This window comes from Mirounga leonina, unplaced genomic scaffold, assembly GCF_011800145.1.
Source record: "Mirounga leonina isolate KUSES-001 unplaced genomic scaffold, KU_Mleo_1.0 Mir_447, whole genome shotgun sequence".
Classification (NCBI taxonomy): domain Eukaryota; kingdom Metazoa; phylum Chordata; class Mammalia; order Carnivora; family Phocidae; genus Mirounga; species Mirounga leonina.
Window position 1 is genome coordinate 14,706,341 of NW_023270757.1, and position 17,114 is coordinate 14,723,454.

Genomic DNA, 17,114 nt, shown 5'->3' on the forward strand with positions numbered 1-17,114 from the left:
AATTGACTTTAACTTCTATTTCTTGCATCTGTTTCTCAGATACCTAAGCCCCCTAATCCCAACCCTAACTATTAAGGAATTTGGAGCAACTGAATTGACCTCCTTTTGCCTGGGATCTGCAGAGGGAACCTATTTAACATGACCTTGAGAATGGATATATGAATCAATGAGGGTGGGTGGGTACGAGGGTATGGAGATAGAGTCTTCAGTCCTATTTCTTTCTTTAATGAAAAACTCACATTGATGTCTCTTACCTTTGTGTAACTGTGTACTGCAGAGTTGGAGTTTTAATACATAAATTGTACATATTTTAAGTTCCATGTGGACAAGGAGCATAGTTTAGGTTTTTGTTTTGTTTTGTTTGGTGCCTTCATGGTACTTAGCAAAGTCCAATATACATGGCATGTGTTTAAGGAGCAAATGCTAGAGGACAAGATTTCTGGGCTGTACAGGTCATTGTATGATGGATGGGGGAAAGGAATTTTGGGACAAGCCTGGTTCAATTCCCACGTGAGTATTCTAGAAGATTTCTCTATCATGCAGTTTTTTGGTATGAGGCACAAAAGTTGAAATTGTTTTTGTTTTTTGACTTGTTTTGCTGATGTGGGGGTTATAAGTCAATCTTTTTAGACTTTAATTAAGCTGTTGCATTCTAATTAGCGATTTTCTTTCCAAATCCCCTGAATCTCAACTCTTACTTTTCTTTTCCAATTCTAAGCCACATTACTCATTCAAATAAAATTTTCTTAACAGTATTTCAAGGTATCCAATAAATACATAAAAATCTAACAAATATAAATAAAATGAGGAAAAAGCAAGTTTTGACATAATTGTTATTTCTAATACAATGAAATGAACACATTCTTTCCAGTAATGTGTGTGTTATGGACCATCAAAACACATGAAAATAAGTAGCAAAAGGCCACCACACATTTGTATATTTTAATCAAACAATACTCACCATAGTGATGGTGGAAAGTGTTTTTAAAAAGGAAAATTGAACATCAGAAACAAGATAATCAGGTTGAAAGATACGTAATTGAGTCAGAAGTCAGGTTAAAGTTCCTTTGGTAGGGGTATGTTGGCTGTTTGATCTCAGGTAAAAGTCGCTGAATTGGTCCTTTGTGCTGGCCACTATAATGGGCACTGGGAGTACAAAGGTGAAAAAGACACAATCCCTTCTCTTACTTAGTTTTGAATTACCAGACAAATGATCTACTCCAGATATCAACATCAGTGGATTAAAATATGCTTACTTTGACTTAAAAATTTCAGAACAGTCATTTTATCATAAAATCATTAATACCTCACATACTTTTAAAAAGTGCAATTTATTCAAGAACTTAAACAATGTAATTGATATATTTGGTTACTTTAAAACAATCATTTTAAGTATAACATACAGATGCATATGGTCAACATTTAGTGTTTTTCAGAAAAGATGATGTATATTTTGCTTTTATTTTGTCTCCATTAATAAAATTGACAATGTAATGAAAGATATATTGTTCTTTACAGTTGTTTACCCTCACACAGTAATTCTTAGCCTTTTTAATCTTATGTTCCACCAGCATTATATCCAATAGAGCTCAACAAATTAGAAATTAAAAAGCCTACACTTTCAGAAAAAGTTGTACTTCATAAGTACTGTTATTAGTTTTATCATTTATTGTCAGTATTAAACCTATGAAAAAATTATAGTAGAATTTAAGACCTTAAAATAAGCAAAAATTATTCCTTTAGTAGTTGAAACATTTTATTATATGGTTGAGTATAAATTTTACTACCTTAGTAATGTAAAACACAAAGGTGTTTAATAAAAAATATTGCCATCAGGTTTATGTGAAATTCTGCATCAGGTAGACAAAGTAGAAAAAGATGTTGGCATCTAGAGGTAGGTGACATGGAATGAAGCTCAGGGGACACAAAATGTATATCAAGAGCACAGTTGGTCAAAAGAAATGAGGAAGGAAGAAAAGTCAAATAAATATTCCATAGTAAGCAGGCTAATCAGGAAGCTGGACAAAGAAAACACTTGTACACCTGGGAAGAAAGGATTAGAAGAAATTTTGTCCAGGGTGACATGTATATCAAGTCATAGATCCCTGGAGCATAGTGTCAGAAGGACATGGTATACCACAAACATAAGGGATAGCCAGTTATTCATATTGTAATGTTAATTCTGTGTCCCATCTAGGCTCTAGTAGATTAGAGGACTTGTGGCTTCACCATGGTATTAAGTTTGTTAGATATTCCCAAAGATTTCAATTATATGTCTGAACTAAAATTTATTTCACTTCTTAATGTAAGAATGCCTTGCTAAATTTAATTCAGTCTATGAAAATCAGCATTTTAAAAATGAAACAATTAGATGTAAAATTACTTACTTTACAAATACTGGATTTATTTTTCTTAATTTTTCAACTATCTTTGTCTTTTCTCATATTATCTGCCTACCTTTGTAGGTATCTTAAGTTTTGGGTATCTTCTTTTCTTTTTAATATTTTATTTATTTATTTGTCAGAGAGGGGGAGAGAGAGAGAGGGAGAGGGTTCAGAAGCAGGGGGAGTGACAGGCAGAGGGAGAAGCAGGCTCCTGGCTGAGCAGGGAGCCCAGTGTGGAACTTGATCCCAGGATCCTGGGATCATGACCTGAGCCAAAGGCACCCAGGTGTCCCAGTTTTGGGCATCTTCAAACAAATTTGGTGTTTTATTCCATTTGTGAAATGGTCAGTCTAAGTAGATCTGATTGTCTTTTCACCAACAGCTCTAGTGTTTGAATTTGTTTTGAATCAGGGAAAATTATGTCTCTATGTAGCTTTTTAAAATTGATCCCTGTCTAAAATGAAACTTGGATTAAGGCCCTTGCTTTCCCCCAGAGGTCTCAGCTCTAAATATGAAGCTTTCTGGACTGAAAGTAGAAAAAAGTAAAAGTCAGGTTGTATATTTTCTGGGGGCTCTTTAACAACAGACTTTTGAATATGTAGGGAGACAAAGAGTAATAAAAAGCAGAACTGAAGGATTATAAAAATATATTATACAAATAATAAGGAAAATATTCTAGAGCATACTAAGTTCCCTCCATTTCCCTTAAATGTTGTCTCTTTCTTTATCTCTCATCCTTCCTTTCTCCAGCAGTAGCTATTTGGGCTACCCAACCCAGGCTCCACAGCTTTCATCACATTAAGTTTAAGAGAGCTTAAATATGGTATTCTCTATACTCGAATCCTCAGTTTGGTCCCCTACTTTAATTAGAGCAAGGTGGTTATCCTTTACTCCTATAAACACTCCAGGATTGTTCTTACACTCAAATGAAACACATTTAGAAGACTTCCTATGGAGGCGGAAGAAGGCCTGGTCTGGCAACTGATTTTCACATTTTTGTAGCTGAGGAAACAAGAAAGAAAACAACCAGCGTGTAAGTGGGAAGTCCAAAGTCAACCTTACCTCCTGCATTAGAAACTAAAAGGGAATAAGTATAACTTAATATTTCTAGCAAGATTGCTTACTAAGTAGGGGATGGGAGTGGCAGAGTAGGAAGAAATGGAGGACTGAAGTGTGTGGGGGGATGATTTGATTTGACTCATTGATAATTGAGAGACATTATAGCTTAGAGTGAGTGGATTTGGATGCAGCAGCTCAGGATTTGTGCCCAACTTTTGCCATGTACTATCTCTGAGACGTGTGCACATTGCTTTACTTCTCAAACCTCAATTTTTTAGTCTAATCAGCTTTCTAGATCAGTCAACCTGCAACTTATCAGCACGTATGTGAATTATATAAGTGATTATTATTTTAGGCCAGTAAGTGTGGGGGATGGTTTGTATTACAGTAATATTTGACCAGTACAACAACTCTATTATGGCATTACTGCAAGAATTAAAGGAGACTGCTTGTAAAACATTTAGCACAGTATTTGGCATGTAATAGAGCTCTGTATGGGGTCAGCTCATATTACTGAGTAGTTATATATATCCAACACTGTTATATACATTTAGGAATGTTTGTTAAGAAAGATGCTGGTTACCATCCAGTGTTTATGTTAATACATTACATGGCTGTATTAGTTAGATTTATAATTTTGTATTTATGTCATCTGTCATCTATATTATTCTCTTATGTTTTCTTCCTGGTCTCTATCTTTAGCTTGTTTGTTCCTGAAGATTCATGTTTATAAATTTTCATCATGACCAATATTATACTGCCATTTACATTTTTCTGTAACAACACTAACATTGTGAATCTTGGCATATGGAAATGTTTATGACTTTCCCTTCAGCAGGGTCAGAGTGTAAAATCATTTTTGCATTTGCCTAAGAAAACTATATTTTATCAAGAAACACTTCTTGGAAGAACAAAATAGTTCCTAAAGTTAAGTAGAAAGGATTTGAGATCATTCTATATAGCAGTGCTTCTCAAACTTTAATGTGCTTATGAATCTCCTGGAGATTTATTAAAATTATGATTCTGATTCAATTATGAGGAAGCCTGAAATTCTCCATGTCTAACAAACTCCCAGGTGCACTGCTGGCAGAGATCAGACTTTCAGTAGCAAGGCTATGCATGCTGTTTCCCTCCCTTTCCTACTCCAGAAGCAAGTTAGTAGTAGCTGATTGTGTTTTAGGTACAATAGCACAAACAAAAATTCTTCTTTGAAATATGCCAGACACCCAAATCTGCACAAATGAGTGGAGTCAGTTAAGACAGTTAAGTGCATATTTCTATTACCTCCACAGAGTGTTCCTTGTTGTTGGCATGCAGCAAAAAATCTTTGTCTTTTGTAGGACTCAGGTTTACCAATAATGTCTGGCCATCAACACCATCACCTTGCAATTAAAAAATATGTAAATAAAAAATAAATAAATAATTTAAAAATGTAAATTATAAAGTTAAGAATTTAACTCATTTTAATTTAAATGAATTTAACACCTAGGAAAAGAGTCCAAGATATGATGTAAAATAATTGCTTCATTAACCCACATGTTTTTTAGAAGTATTTGTACCCAAATGAAATGAATCATTGGACAATTTGGGAGTAATTTTAAGCTCCTTAGTTTTATTATATGGTTTCTAATTATAGAATTGTGACTCTATTGGGTATTTCTCTGGGTGTCAGCTTCCCTGTCTGATGCAAAGCCACTGATAGTTGTCTCCCAATATCCAACTACCCCTTCTTGTGTAATAGAACATTTCCCAGTCTGTTTTCTTGTAATTAAGTGTAGCAATGTGACTAAGTTTTGACCAATATGAGGTGAATGGAAGTGTCAGGTGCAACTTCAAGGTTTTGTCCTTTAGGGGAAAAAAGAATTCATGCATTTGTTTTCCTTTGTCCTGCTGATTGGGCATTGTCATGGTAACAAGTAATCTTAAACCATGTAGATGTTGGCAGAGTCACAGAGAAGGAGCTGGGTCCTTGTACACCCTGTTGAGCAGCACTGCTATTCCAGTCCTAGCTAAGATAAAAATAAAGTTTTGTGTAGCTTAAGCCACTATTATTCTGAATCTCTTTTAAATGTAAACCTTTATCCTAATTATTAAGCTGTACAAAGGATGGGTGGAATAAATCCTCTAAGAATCTAAGATTTTACCATGAGTGTGGGCTGGAGAGAACCTTCTGAGACTGCCTTCCTTTTTCATGGAGCATTTTTGGATTTGTCCTTACCCCAAATTCAAGAATTCAAGCACTACAGCTGCCCAGCCCTCCAAAATACCTGTTTCATGAGAGGGGGATTGAGAATCATAATAACGGAATAACACCTTATCTGAAAGAGAATGCATAAAATCCCTTTGGTGAGTTACAATTTTATCAAAAGTTTTCAATTTCAACATATACATAATAGCAGAAAATATCCTCTTATTATATATCAATAAAAGCAAAACTTTTGTGATTTTAAGAAATGTCTCAAAAATGTATGAATATGCTCTGATGAATTCTCTAACAGAGTCACTATTAAAATATTTAACATATTGTTCATAGCACTGGTATATTCTTTTACTTGAAGTTTTACTTTGGTGATATTGATAAGGCTGGAAAGATGTAGTGGGTAATTAACAATAGAAACTATGTGTGGTCTCTCTTTCCATCTTTCACAACAGATACCACTTCTCAATACCAGCATTCTTCCCTGATAAACCCTAAATAAGCTTCTGAATTCTCCTCAGCTTAGTGGTATTTAGGCATCTGCTGCCAATGCATTGGAGTTAGCACCCAGCATGAAATTTATTTGCCATGTCTGAAGTAATCCACCGTTTATGGTTTGGTAAATTTATTATTATTATTATTAAGAGAGGGGGCAGGTGGAGCTAGAGGGGCAGGAGCAGAGGGAGACGGGAGAATCTTAAGTAGGCTTCACGCACAGCGAGAGCCTGATATGGGGCTTGATCTCAAGGCCTGAGATCAATGACCTGAGCAGAAATCAAGGGTTGGACACTTAACTGACTTAGCCAGCCAGGCGGCCCTTGGTAAATTTGTTTTTTACTTTATTAGTCATCATTATATCATTATAGACAAAAGGAAATATTCTACCTTTCTCTTGGTCTTTTCCCAAGTCTTCTACATAGATCTCATAACTTCCATCCTCAAAAACGAAAGTAATAGATTGATCATTGTATGTGCTCAGGGAAGCAGAATATTCTGTAACAAGTGAAAAGCTTGTCATTAAAAAATCAAAAACACTTGTTCCCATGAACAATCTTTCAGCAATTAAAAATAAATGCTTCCTTAAATGTTTTTGGTTTTTTTCTTTCCAATTTGAGCTGCACCTTGCCCAACACTGTTGGATAGATAAAAGCCTTTGGTGCAAGCTTAATGTAGCTCAAAGGATAAACTGTGCCATTTGAATGGGATTAGAGATGCTAGTCTCTTGCTTGAAAACCACAGGAGGTCACGTTAGTGTGTTTATGGGAGGATTTGGTGGAGAGAAAGAAGCTGGAAAACTGACAGACTTTGCCTGAGGAAACCTCTGTTTCCTTGCTTCTTGTGGTCAGGGGGACTGTGGATAAGGAGACTGTATTTTGATAGACATGGTTAAATGAATACCCATCTGTAAGGTGTGGAGTTATTCAGAGACTTCCAACAATCCTGGAGAGTGTAAGTGTGAGTACCATTCTGTCCTCTGGCTAAATAACAGAGACACTTAGAGCAGTATCCCCAACTTTTAAAAAAATGTTCCAGCACACATAGAAAAGGAGAATATTTCTCCCGCATGCTGGGGTAAACGTGTAGAATTAGGGACTACCTATGTTGGTCCTTAAGAAAAAAATTATTATGTTTTCTTTATTTTATAGAATTGTGCTAAGAAAAATAACATACAAAACAGAAGAATGTTAAATATTGAGTCTGTATGTGGAACTTCAAAAGTAAAATGATTTAAAAATACCTAATGAGAAACTTCAGTTTGCTTCTGGGAACTTAAGACATTTATATCAGGATTATGCTTGAAATGGCAACATGCAATTCCTGTTCAAATTTTCTTAATGATCTCTTCACTTCTTGATGGTCTCCATCAGTTTGGACTTTATTTGCATGAGTAGCTGATGCAATGCAACTTAAAGCCATTTGAACAACCATTTAAAATGTTTAAGAGTTGAAATTATATTTTAAAAATATAATAATTCTTAATTTTTTTTTATTGTCAAAATGTTGAAATGGGGGGGGGGCATGTGGGTATTTTTTCCCCCAAAGGATAACATATTTTCCCCAGGAATAATGTATATGGGATTCTAATCCATAACAAGCATTTCAAAATGATGGAGGGCTAACTATAAAGTGTACATTCATTGACAGAGTAGCTACTCTGTACCTAGTTTGAATACCACTGAATGGGTATGTGGACAGCAAATGGACAGAAGTTTCTGTTATACAAGAAGGCATAGACTTTGAGCTTCTTCCTAGAGTGGCATTGGTCCTGTGTCTTACCTCCCTCCTCACACCCACACCACCCTCATCACCAGTCATACCTTGGATACTTGGAATATTAGTTGCTCCAATACACTTGGGGACCATAGGTACCTCACAGGCAAAGTCTTTCTTTAGCTGTTGACGACAAGCAGTGAATACCACATGTTGCTCTTTGTACTTTTCAGCTGTAGGACAAGGAGAGAATAGGAGTGGACTGTCAGTACCCACTCTGCCCAAACCTCTTTACCCCCATTGGAGGATTCCCAGTCAAAGCTGCTTGCTGGCACTGACCCCAGGGCTTTAGCCACCCCATAGCCTGAAGGGATTAATACCTCCTGGCACACTTATACCCCAGTAGGGCATACCCATTGGAGCCCAGGTGGAAGAAAACTAGTTACCCATGGTCTCAACACCCCAAAACAACTGCTATTAACATTTTAGTTTAATTCCTTTAAATGAAAAAAAAAAAAAAACACTTAAAAATACTGTAAATATATTTGTAATTTTATATCCTCTATTTTCACTTAATATTATAACATAACCATTTCTCCCATGCTATAAAAACTCTTTATATGTCCTTTTGAAAATGGCTAGAAAATAGTTCAGCATCCTTACTTTTTTTCAGAAGGAAAATTTGCTCAAGGGAAAAAATTACATATCCAAGATGTGGTAAATAAAGGCAAATAGAAGCCCATTACTATAATGAAGAATTACCAGGAAATGTAGTTTCCCCTTACCTGTTCTTGGTGAATGCTTTTTGGTGATTTCTTTCCTAAAATAACAGGCTGTCTTTTCTATGATAAGGCCAGAGCGCAGCTGCATAAAATACATCTGGCAAACTTCTTCAGCTTTCTGTTGGGATTCTAAACAGTTGAAAAATTTTGATACCGTTTCATTCCATCCATTTTTATCCTTTTACAAACCCTGAGTGTAGCAGACCAAGAAAGCAACTAAAGATCTACAGTATTGGGACCCCTGGTTGGCTCAGTCAGTTAAGCGGTTGCCTTCGGCTCAGGTCATGATCCCAGCGTCCTGGGATCGAGCCCCGCATCGGGCTCCCTGCTCAGTGGGGAGCCTGCTTCTCCCTCTCCCTCTGCCTCTCTCCCTGCTCATGCTCTCTCTCTCTCCCTCTGCCTGCTGCTGCCCCTGCTTGTGCGCACGTTCTCTCTGACAAGTAAATAAATAAAATCTTTTTAAAAAATACATCTATTTGCTAAAAAAAAAAATGGTCTATAGTACCTCATCAGAAACCTTGGGGCCAGTGTGTTTCAAAATTCAGTTTTTTAGATTTTAGAATTGTCATGTAGAGTATATACTATATATATATAGTATAGTATGTATATATATATATGTAGTACTCCCAGCAGGGACTAGGGCAGTACTCACATAATCAAAAATTCATTATTTTATAGTGAAATATAGGAAAATTTACATAAAGTGAAATAAACACCTCATGTTGGTTCAGGTCAGGATTTAACTGTCATGTAAGTTCAGATCATATTTTATTACCAAATAAGTTATGAAAAATTTTAGGTCTTTAGAAAAATTTTGGTTTTCAGAATTCTATATAAGGGAGTGTGGATCTACATCCAACATATATCAGTCTTTGCCTGAGGGGGAACTTTTATGGTCATATGAAGTCTATAATCTTTTTTACTTATCTAGAATGTACTTTTAATAATTTTAGAGGGACAGCTATAGTCTCTAGAGTTTATTGATACTAAAAATAACTGACTCATGTTAAGGAGCTTTTTTCCCTATATTTTCTTTTAGGAGTGTCATGGTTTCAGGTCTTACATTTAAGTCTTTAATCCATTTCAGGTTAGTTTTTGTGAGTTCTTTTACATGTGAATATCCAGTTTTCCTAGCACCATTTATTGAAGAGACTATTGTTTCTTCTTTGAGTATTCTTGGCTCCCTCATCAAATGTTAGTGTGCTATCTGCAATTTTAGGAACTAACATAATACAAATACAAATTAAATCAGTTAAAGTAAAATATTTAATCACCTATTTAGTAATTTTTATTCATTTAGTCAAAGAAAAGGTCTCAAGTAAAAAATTAAATTTGCTACTTGGAAATTCATAAAAGGCCTTTCACGTCAAACAGAAAAGAAAGTCGTGACACTTGAGTCATGGCATCTCAACTTTTAACATTACAGTAAATGAATTATTAAGCAATTTCTATAATACAGCCAAATTTCAATTTTTCACTCACAGTAATTCAGAAAATGAAAATAGTTACTTGTGACTTTGGGATCCATTCTATGATTTTTTTTTTAATTTTCTAAAAGATTTGCCTTCCTCATATGCTTTTCAAAGTTACGTAAGTTTTGGGGTGCCTGGGTGGCTCAGTTGGTTAAGCGACTGCCTTCGGCTCAGGTCATGATCCTGGAGTCCCTGGATCGAGTCCCGCATCGGGCTCCCTGCTCGGCGGGGAGCCTGCTTCTCCCTCTGACCCTCCCCCCTCTCATGTGCTCTCTGTCTCTCATTCTCTCTGTCTCAAATAAATAAATAAAAAATCTTAAAAAAAAAAAGTTACATAAGTTTTGTTAGCCACCATTTTGAATTATCTATATCTTGCCTCCAATTCAGATGGACATCTTCCTTTAAGTCTCTTCAACTGTCTGAACAGGGGAAGACCACTTAATTATACTCACATCTACCCTGGAACTTCCCAAAATTGCATCACAGCTTATAAATATCAGCTATAGTATCGCATATTTATGTAGTGCTTTTACAATTGCAAAGAAATTTATAAAGCTATGCCAGAGCCAGCATTGAACTTGGTCTCCTAATAAGTAATCTAAGACAATACTTTATTAACTATATCACATTGTCTCTCCAGACGTAAAGGGCATAAGGTGATATTATAAGGATGCTCATTCCTTACATGCTTATCTTTATGTTGTATTCAGAATCCCATTGGACATGACTGACAGGCATGTCTGATACAGAGAGTGGACTCTCTGGGGAGCAGGATGTGGGTCTTGGGTGTAGTTAGAAGTAAGGGTCATGATATTGAGGAAGGATTATGGATGTAGAAGAAGAGAGGAGCTTAAGACAGTGATGTAGGTGTTAGCATCTAGTGGGACAAACACTGGGTATAATATATAAAGGGGTGACTACATTTGAAGTATTGAAGATACTTCACATTGGGAGAATTTGGAAGAAGGTATACTTTGGTGTTTGGGGCAGCTGAAAGTATAGTGTAATGGTTGTACTCTCAGATGGGAAACACAAAGCTGTCATGGCCTTGGGGACTCTGTGGGAGTGAGCACTCACTGGGGTCAAAGGGCCATAATCTCAAGCTTATGTAAGGACTGTTGTCACTTCCTATGTCTCTATCTTGCCTTATGTCTGAAAGCAGTGTCTTAGCATGGCTTGTGAGGAAATTCTCATAAGTAATTTCATCATAGCAACAGCATGATGAAACCCCTCACGCATTTCTGGTGGGTAAATGGGAAGGGGCCTGGAAATCTTCCTGTAGTTCTGCCACTGAGAGAGCCAGACTATGGCTGAGCCTAAGGGGAACTACATAAGTGAATCACTCATCTTTCATTTCTTTCCCAAACACCTATTTCTCCAAGATTTCTTCTCACTGCTTATTACCCTTGATTGATCTGTGGCATTTGACTTTGGGAACCACATTCTTCTCTAAAACCCTTCCTCCCTTATTGTCATGTCACCAGTCTCCTTAGGTTCTTTTTTTTTCTCTGATCATCCATCTCTGTTTCTCTGTTAGTTTTTCCTTGTCTGCTCCTAAAATGTTGGTGTTCTGCAGGATTTGTCCTTTGCCCTCCTCTCACTCTAGACTTTCTTTCTGGGCAATCTTGCCTGCTCCAATGACTTCAATCATCTTTTTGTATGCTGATGACTCCTCAGATTGTAACTCTGGTCTCTCTCCTGAGCTTTGTGTCGGTTGCTCTTTCTTCACGGGGTATTTTGACTTCAGTTAGCTTAAGGCATCTCTGTATCTATCTATGGAGAGCCTCCAGAATTCTGGACATCTCTACCTGGATGACCTCTACTTACCCCAAATTCAAATATATTCATAATAAAAAAAAATCTTTATCTTTCTCTACCCACAGTATATTCCTTCTGAATTCCTATCTTGAAAAACAGTACCACTTTCTACCATTGTCTGCCCAAATCCTAAATCACCTTGAAAGCTGAGATCATCTATTTTTCCCTCTCTGTCCATCCCTCCATTTATTTGGTCTGTAATTAAATCTCATTGGTTTCACTTTCTGAATGTATCTGACATTTAGTCCTTCCTTTCCATTCTGTTGTATTAGGTCAGGCCCCTCATCCTCAGTCCCCTAGATGAACGCAGTAAACCTCTAGCCAGTTTTTTTTTCTATTCTTGCTCCCTCACTCTGTCTTTACACCACCATCGGTGTGATTTCTCTAAAATAAAAATATCTTGTTATTCCCCAATTGAATGCTTTCAATGGTTTCTTACTGCTCATAGGATAAACTTGAAGCTCCTTCACTTTAACTTTAGAAGATATTCCATGGACAGACTCAAATTAAGGGGTGTGATATCTACTCATTTCCCTGCCCAATTATTGCCATGTGGGGATATGTGCCCAATGTTGCTAGATTTTCAGGTATTTCAAGAGATTCAGATTTTTATACAAAATCTTCTAATTTTTAAATGTTTCCTCAATTAAAAAACACAATAATATGGTTCAGGCCAAATAAAATGCTTCTGCTGCATGGATCTGCCCCAAGGCTCCCATATTGTGACTTCTGGCTAGATGCATAAGGAAACTAGATTGTCAGGGCAGGAAAAGGGTTGATGGATGTAGGGGAGAGGAAGTAGCAGAGGAAAATGGCCTGACTCTGGGAGTAGCTTCCTGGAAACTGGGAAGGGAATGAGTTTGGGGAGGGGCTTTTCTCTAGCTCATTAAGTCCTATATCTTGTCCGTGCTAGAGGTGAAATACTCTGGTGGTGACTCATATGGAACCTCACATGTATATCTCTAATGGGTGGATATTGAGTTTTGTGGCTTTGTGACTGTGTCAGATCTTGCTAGCCCAAAGGAGGAGAAGGAACTAAAACAAGCTTTCTTGCTTTGTTGGTTGGTGGCTCAGAACAGTTTATTTAGAAAAATGACTTTGCTTGCACCTTGAATTTTGAGAAATACCTGCCACACACTTTATAGGTATCTGTTGAAATTTTGGCCAAGAGTGTATAAATAATGACAATCTTAGTGTTAAACTGAGCCAATATCATTGGAAAAGAAGATCTGCTGAGAGACAATAAAAATGTGCTATATTCCAAAGCCATATAAATGGTTTGGGGATTATCTTTATCACTGTTTCTTTAAATGGTATAAATGAGCTGTTAGGGCCACTGCACCCTTAAAGGAGGGGTTACATTTTAATTTTTGCACCAATGCTAGCAATTCTGGCATAAACTCCAGCCTGCTCCCTCACTCCAGTAACTATGAAGGGGCCACATCTCCTGGGGTACAAAGAATACACAGTCTTTTTTTTTTTAAGAGAGAGAGTGGGTATGCACAAGCTGGGGTGGGCAGGGGCAGAGGGAATTTATTAGGAGGGAATTTGAAGACACAGAGTCAGTTCCAAGGAGTCACTGTTTCTACACAGAGCATTTTGACTCAGACACAAATAAAAGGACTAACTTAACTGTGATTTTCTGGCCATTCAGAAACCACAGTCAAATTAATGTTTCCCTGGTTACTAAAACCAGCATGGGCGGGCCACAGCCCCAGGGAAGAGAGAAAATTATATTCTTTAACACTGCTTTATCTTCTAGCCTTAAAGATGTTCAGGGAAACGAAGAGGAGAACAAAGGACAAAGGTACACCTGTCCCTACCATCATTCCTCATCTTCTTTTTCTCTCCACTCTGGCCAGGGTTCTATTAACTTTCTTCTGTGTTACCTCTTTTGTATGGAAAAAATGTGAGTATAAATTTGCATAATTTTTTTCCTAGGATAATTTTTTTAAAGATGTATTTATTTACAAGAGAGAGAAAGAGAGCACAGGGGCACATACATGCTCTCCAGTGGGGGAAGGGGCAGAGGGAGAGAATCTCAAGCAGACTCCCCGCTGAGCATGGAGACTGTTGTGGGGCTCAATCTCACAACCCTAAGATCATGACCTGAGTGGAAACCAAGAGTCAGACACTTCACCGAATGAACCACCCAGGTGTCCCCTAGGATAATTTTCAGGATCAAAGATATAGCCCTTTCATCTTAGAGCTATGCCTGACTTTATTTACCTTTCAATTTATGCCAGATTTTTTGAGTTTGCAACTGGACAGACTTGAACATCATTTGATCAATTCTATTTTACTTGGGGCATGGATTATTCAAATATCTTCACTTATTATTCTTTCCTTCATCAGAAGTTGCAAGTCAAGACCACAGCTTGATACATCAAAGGTGTATATTATATATACAATAAATATTGAATGAAAGAAGATCAGATTAAAATTTTGTTAGTCTAGGAAAAAGATTTTGGGATTAGTTGGAAAGAGGTGTGGATAGGGAGAAGGGATTGATATGAAGGACTATGTATGTTTATCACTATTAGCAGGTTTAAATTACTCAAACCATTCTTGTCCTGGGAGGTATCAAATAAGCAAAAGTTGGCTATATATAGTCTGTTTAAAACCAAACACTGCTCTATTACAAACTTATGAGCTATCCCTTTTAATTTCAGCTCTTATACTCTTAGTAGCTTTTGGCAAGATAACATGTATGAACATCAGAATAATAAGAATTTGATAACAGATAAAAATAGTGTGCAAAACAATCAGAATTTCTTAAGTCCTTACTTCTCAGCTTGGGAGATTTTACCAAAGCCTTGCTTGCTGAACTGTTCATCTTTGCTGGGGAGATTTTGGTGGTTGAATACTTCATTTTAGTCTTCATTTTTCAGGCTTCTGTGGATTAAAATGTAATATTAGTTCAATTGTTTCAACTTGAAAATAAACAGAAATAACTGTGGCTAACTCAAAATAGCATTAATAACATAGTCACCTAAAGAAAATAATTATTTCAGTAAAATTTGAATATAGTTTTCTGAAAATATATCCATATTGAAATATAGTCAGAGGACAAAAAGAACTACAAGGAAGTCTTAAACTTTACTTAGTGGGTTTATTGTTGGTAGTATTATTGATATTAGGATTCTAAAATGTTTTTACTATATTATAGGATAGAGTGAATAAGTAGATATATTGATATTATAGGATTTTTATTGCAGTGGAAAAGAGATACAAATATAAAATATAAGAAGCCAAGGGAAAAATCTCTGTAATGTTAAATCTGAGTCAGCAGTATCAGTGTGCCCACATCTTAGGTTCTAAATACTTTTTCCTCTAAAAAGAACCAGGACTCTCTAGGTCTGGGCTGAGAATATAGAAGTGAATATGAAATATTCAGTTATGCCAGAAAGCAGTCATTCAAAAACTTGTGAGTTTGTGTCAAAAGGACATAGGAGTCCCCCTTAAAGGGTTTCTCACTGGCCAAATTTGGCACAATTTGAGCATCAGAAAGAATAATGATGGTAATTCACTATAAAACATTTCATGCAAAAAAACCCCACCAGTCCATAGCATTCCTCAAGAATGAATGAACAAGAGATTTATTCATTACAGAAGGAATGGTAGAATTAGAAAAATAACAATCTTGTAGCCCCCAGTGTAATACTTGATTCAAGCAAGGATCATCAATGGATGCTATGCCTTGAGTGTCAAGATGGGTCAGAGTAGTTTACTGAAAGAATATACATTTTCTCTTATAAATTGCAGAAAGCCCCATATTCATTTAGTAGGGTACCATAGCCTGGCTTCATCATCAAGGTAAGGTAGTGGTGCTTTGATTTGTGGAGGGAACAAGACTTCTCCAGCCTTAAATTCTCCCCTTACATTGTTTGAAATTCTACTAATAGTTACTTCTACTTGTATTAAGCCTTGCCCTCTTTTTCCTAGATTAAAAAAAAAATTCAGTGTATCCCAGGAGTGGTTACTATTTAAATCTCTTACAAACTTTATATGAATCAGCCCTTTTAGCAGGGTAAGGGATGAGCATTGAGTTACGACATTAGAGGACTCCGTGAAAGATAAACTTCATGCAACTTTTTTTTGTTTCTGAACAACCTTGAATAGACTGAAATTCCAAATTTTCTTGTTTAGATAGAACTAGAATCTTACACACAGCCATCCTATTTACAACTGGCTTCATGAGCAAAAATCTTCAATGGTAGAAGAACACTTAGAAGCAGAGAACCTTAGATATCATTTTCCTGAGCTTCTAAATCTATGGATGAGTAAGCTAAGACTGAAAGAAAGTGCCTTGCCCAGGATCACAAAAGCAAAACTGGGACCAGAATCTAGTCTCCTGATTTCCATCTTTATGACAGAGCTTCTGGACCGTGTCTCCTCTCTCCTTCCTCGGTTGTAGGAAGAAAATAGTCAGAACTGGAAATTTGGCCAGTTGTCCAACTTCTTTAGAAATAATAAATTTCTAAATATGGTGGTTAATATGTAATCATGACATGTGCAGTTAGGTAATCTTACTGTAGTTAAATTTTAAATTTTCAGGAAATTGTTCAAATAATACCCTGCACACAGTAGGTATGCAGGTAACACTTTACTGATAATATGAAAATTGTAATGCTGGATTGTTTTTTGTTTGTTTGTTTTCTTTTTTATCCAAAGATCCTTATGTCCCAGAAAAAATGTTCTCCTGGATGGACATTTACCCCCCCGCCACCGCCCCACAACAAACTGTTGCATTTTTCAAATAAATCTGGGAAATATTCCTATCTATAGTCCACCTCTTGTGAAGTCAGAACCACATTAGCATAATAAAGATGTTGACAGTCCTTCATTGAAGATTCATGGGTACTTTTTAATTATTTTTGGTAATTATTTGATCTTGTAACTTCCCCCACTACCTCTGTTAATCCCCTATTAACAAGGACTATCTATTATCATGGACTAATCTGAGATAACACACTTGGAGGAACTCTGCTCTAAACCAAAATTAGCTTTCTGATTTAAACAACATAGATAAGAAACTGAAATACCACATTTACAATGGAGTGATTGACACAGAGAAAGTCAGCTGCTTTTTAAGAATCAAATGATAAGCATAGTCAGGAAAAAAAAGAAAAAAAACAGAAAAAAAAGCATAGTCAGGAAATATTTTAAAATCCTATTCTAAAAAACAAAG

General features: G+C 36.3%; 1 protein-coding gene across 5 annotated transcripts in view; it reads right to left on the minus strand.

The window, feature by feature from the left end:
- Positions 1 to 2,798: 2,798 nt before the first annotated feature.
- Positions 2,799 to 17,114, minus strand: part of IL33 (interleukin 33) — a 39,464-nt gene continuing 25,148 nt past the window's right edge. For 3 of the 5 annotated variants that reach the window (XM_034988016.1, XM_034988014.1, XM_034988015.1), the window contains 7 exons: positions 14,711 to 14,818; positions 8,637 to 8,762; positions 7,959 to 8,084; positions 6,526 to 6,633; positions 5,711 to 5,761; positions 4,728 to 4,825; positions 2,799 to 3,386 (listed from right to left, as the gene is read on the minus strand). In XM_034988016.1, coding sequence (XP_034843907.1) covers positions 3,189 to 3,386; positions 4,728 to 4,825; positions 5,711 to 5,761; positions 6,526 to 6,633; positions 7,959 to 8,084; positions 8,637 to 8,762; positions 14,711 to 14,807 — 804 coding nt within the window. In that variant the 5' untranslated portion in view covers positions 14,808 to 14,818 and the 3' untranslated portion in view covers positions 2,799 to 3,188. Of the gene's footprint in view, positions 3,387 to 4,727; positions 4,826 to 5,710; positions 5,762 to 6,525; positions 6,634 to 7,958; positions 8,085 to 8,636; positions 8,763 to 14,710; positions 14,819 to 16,310; positions 16,321 to 17,114 lie in introns of those variants that run through there. The other 2 variants (XM_034988017.1, XM_034988018.1) reach the window with 2 other exon arrangements.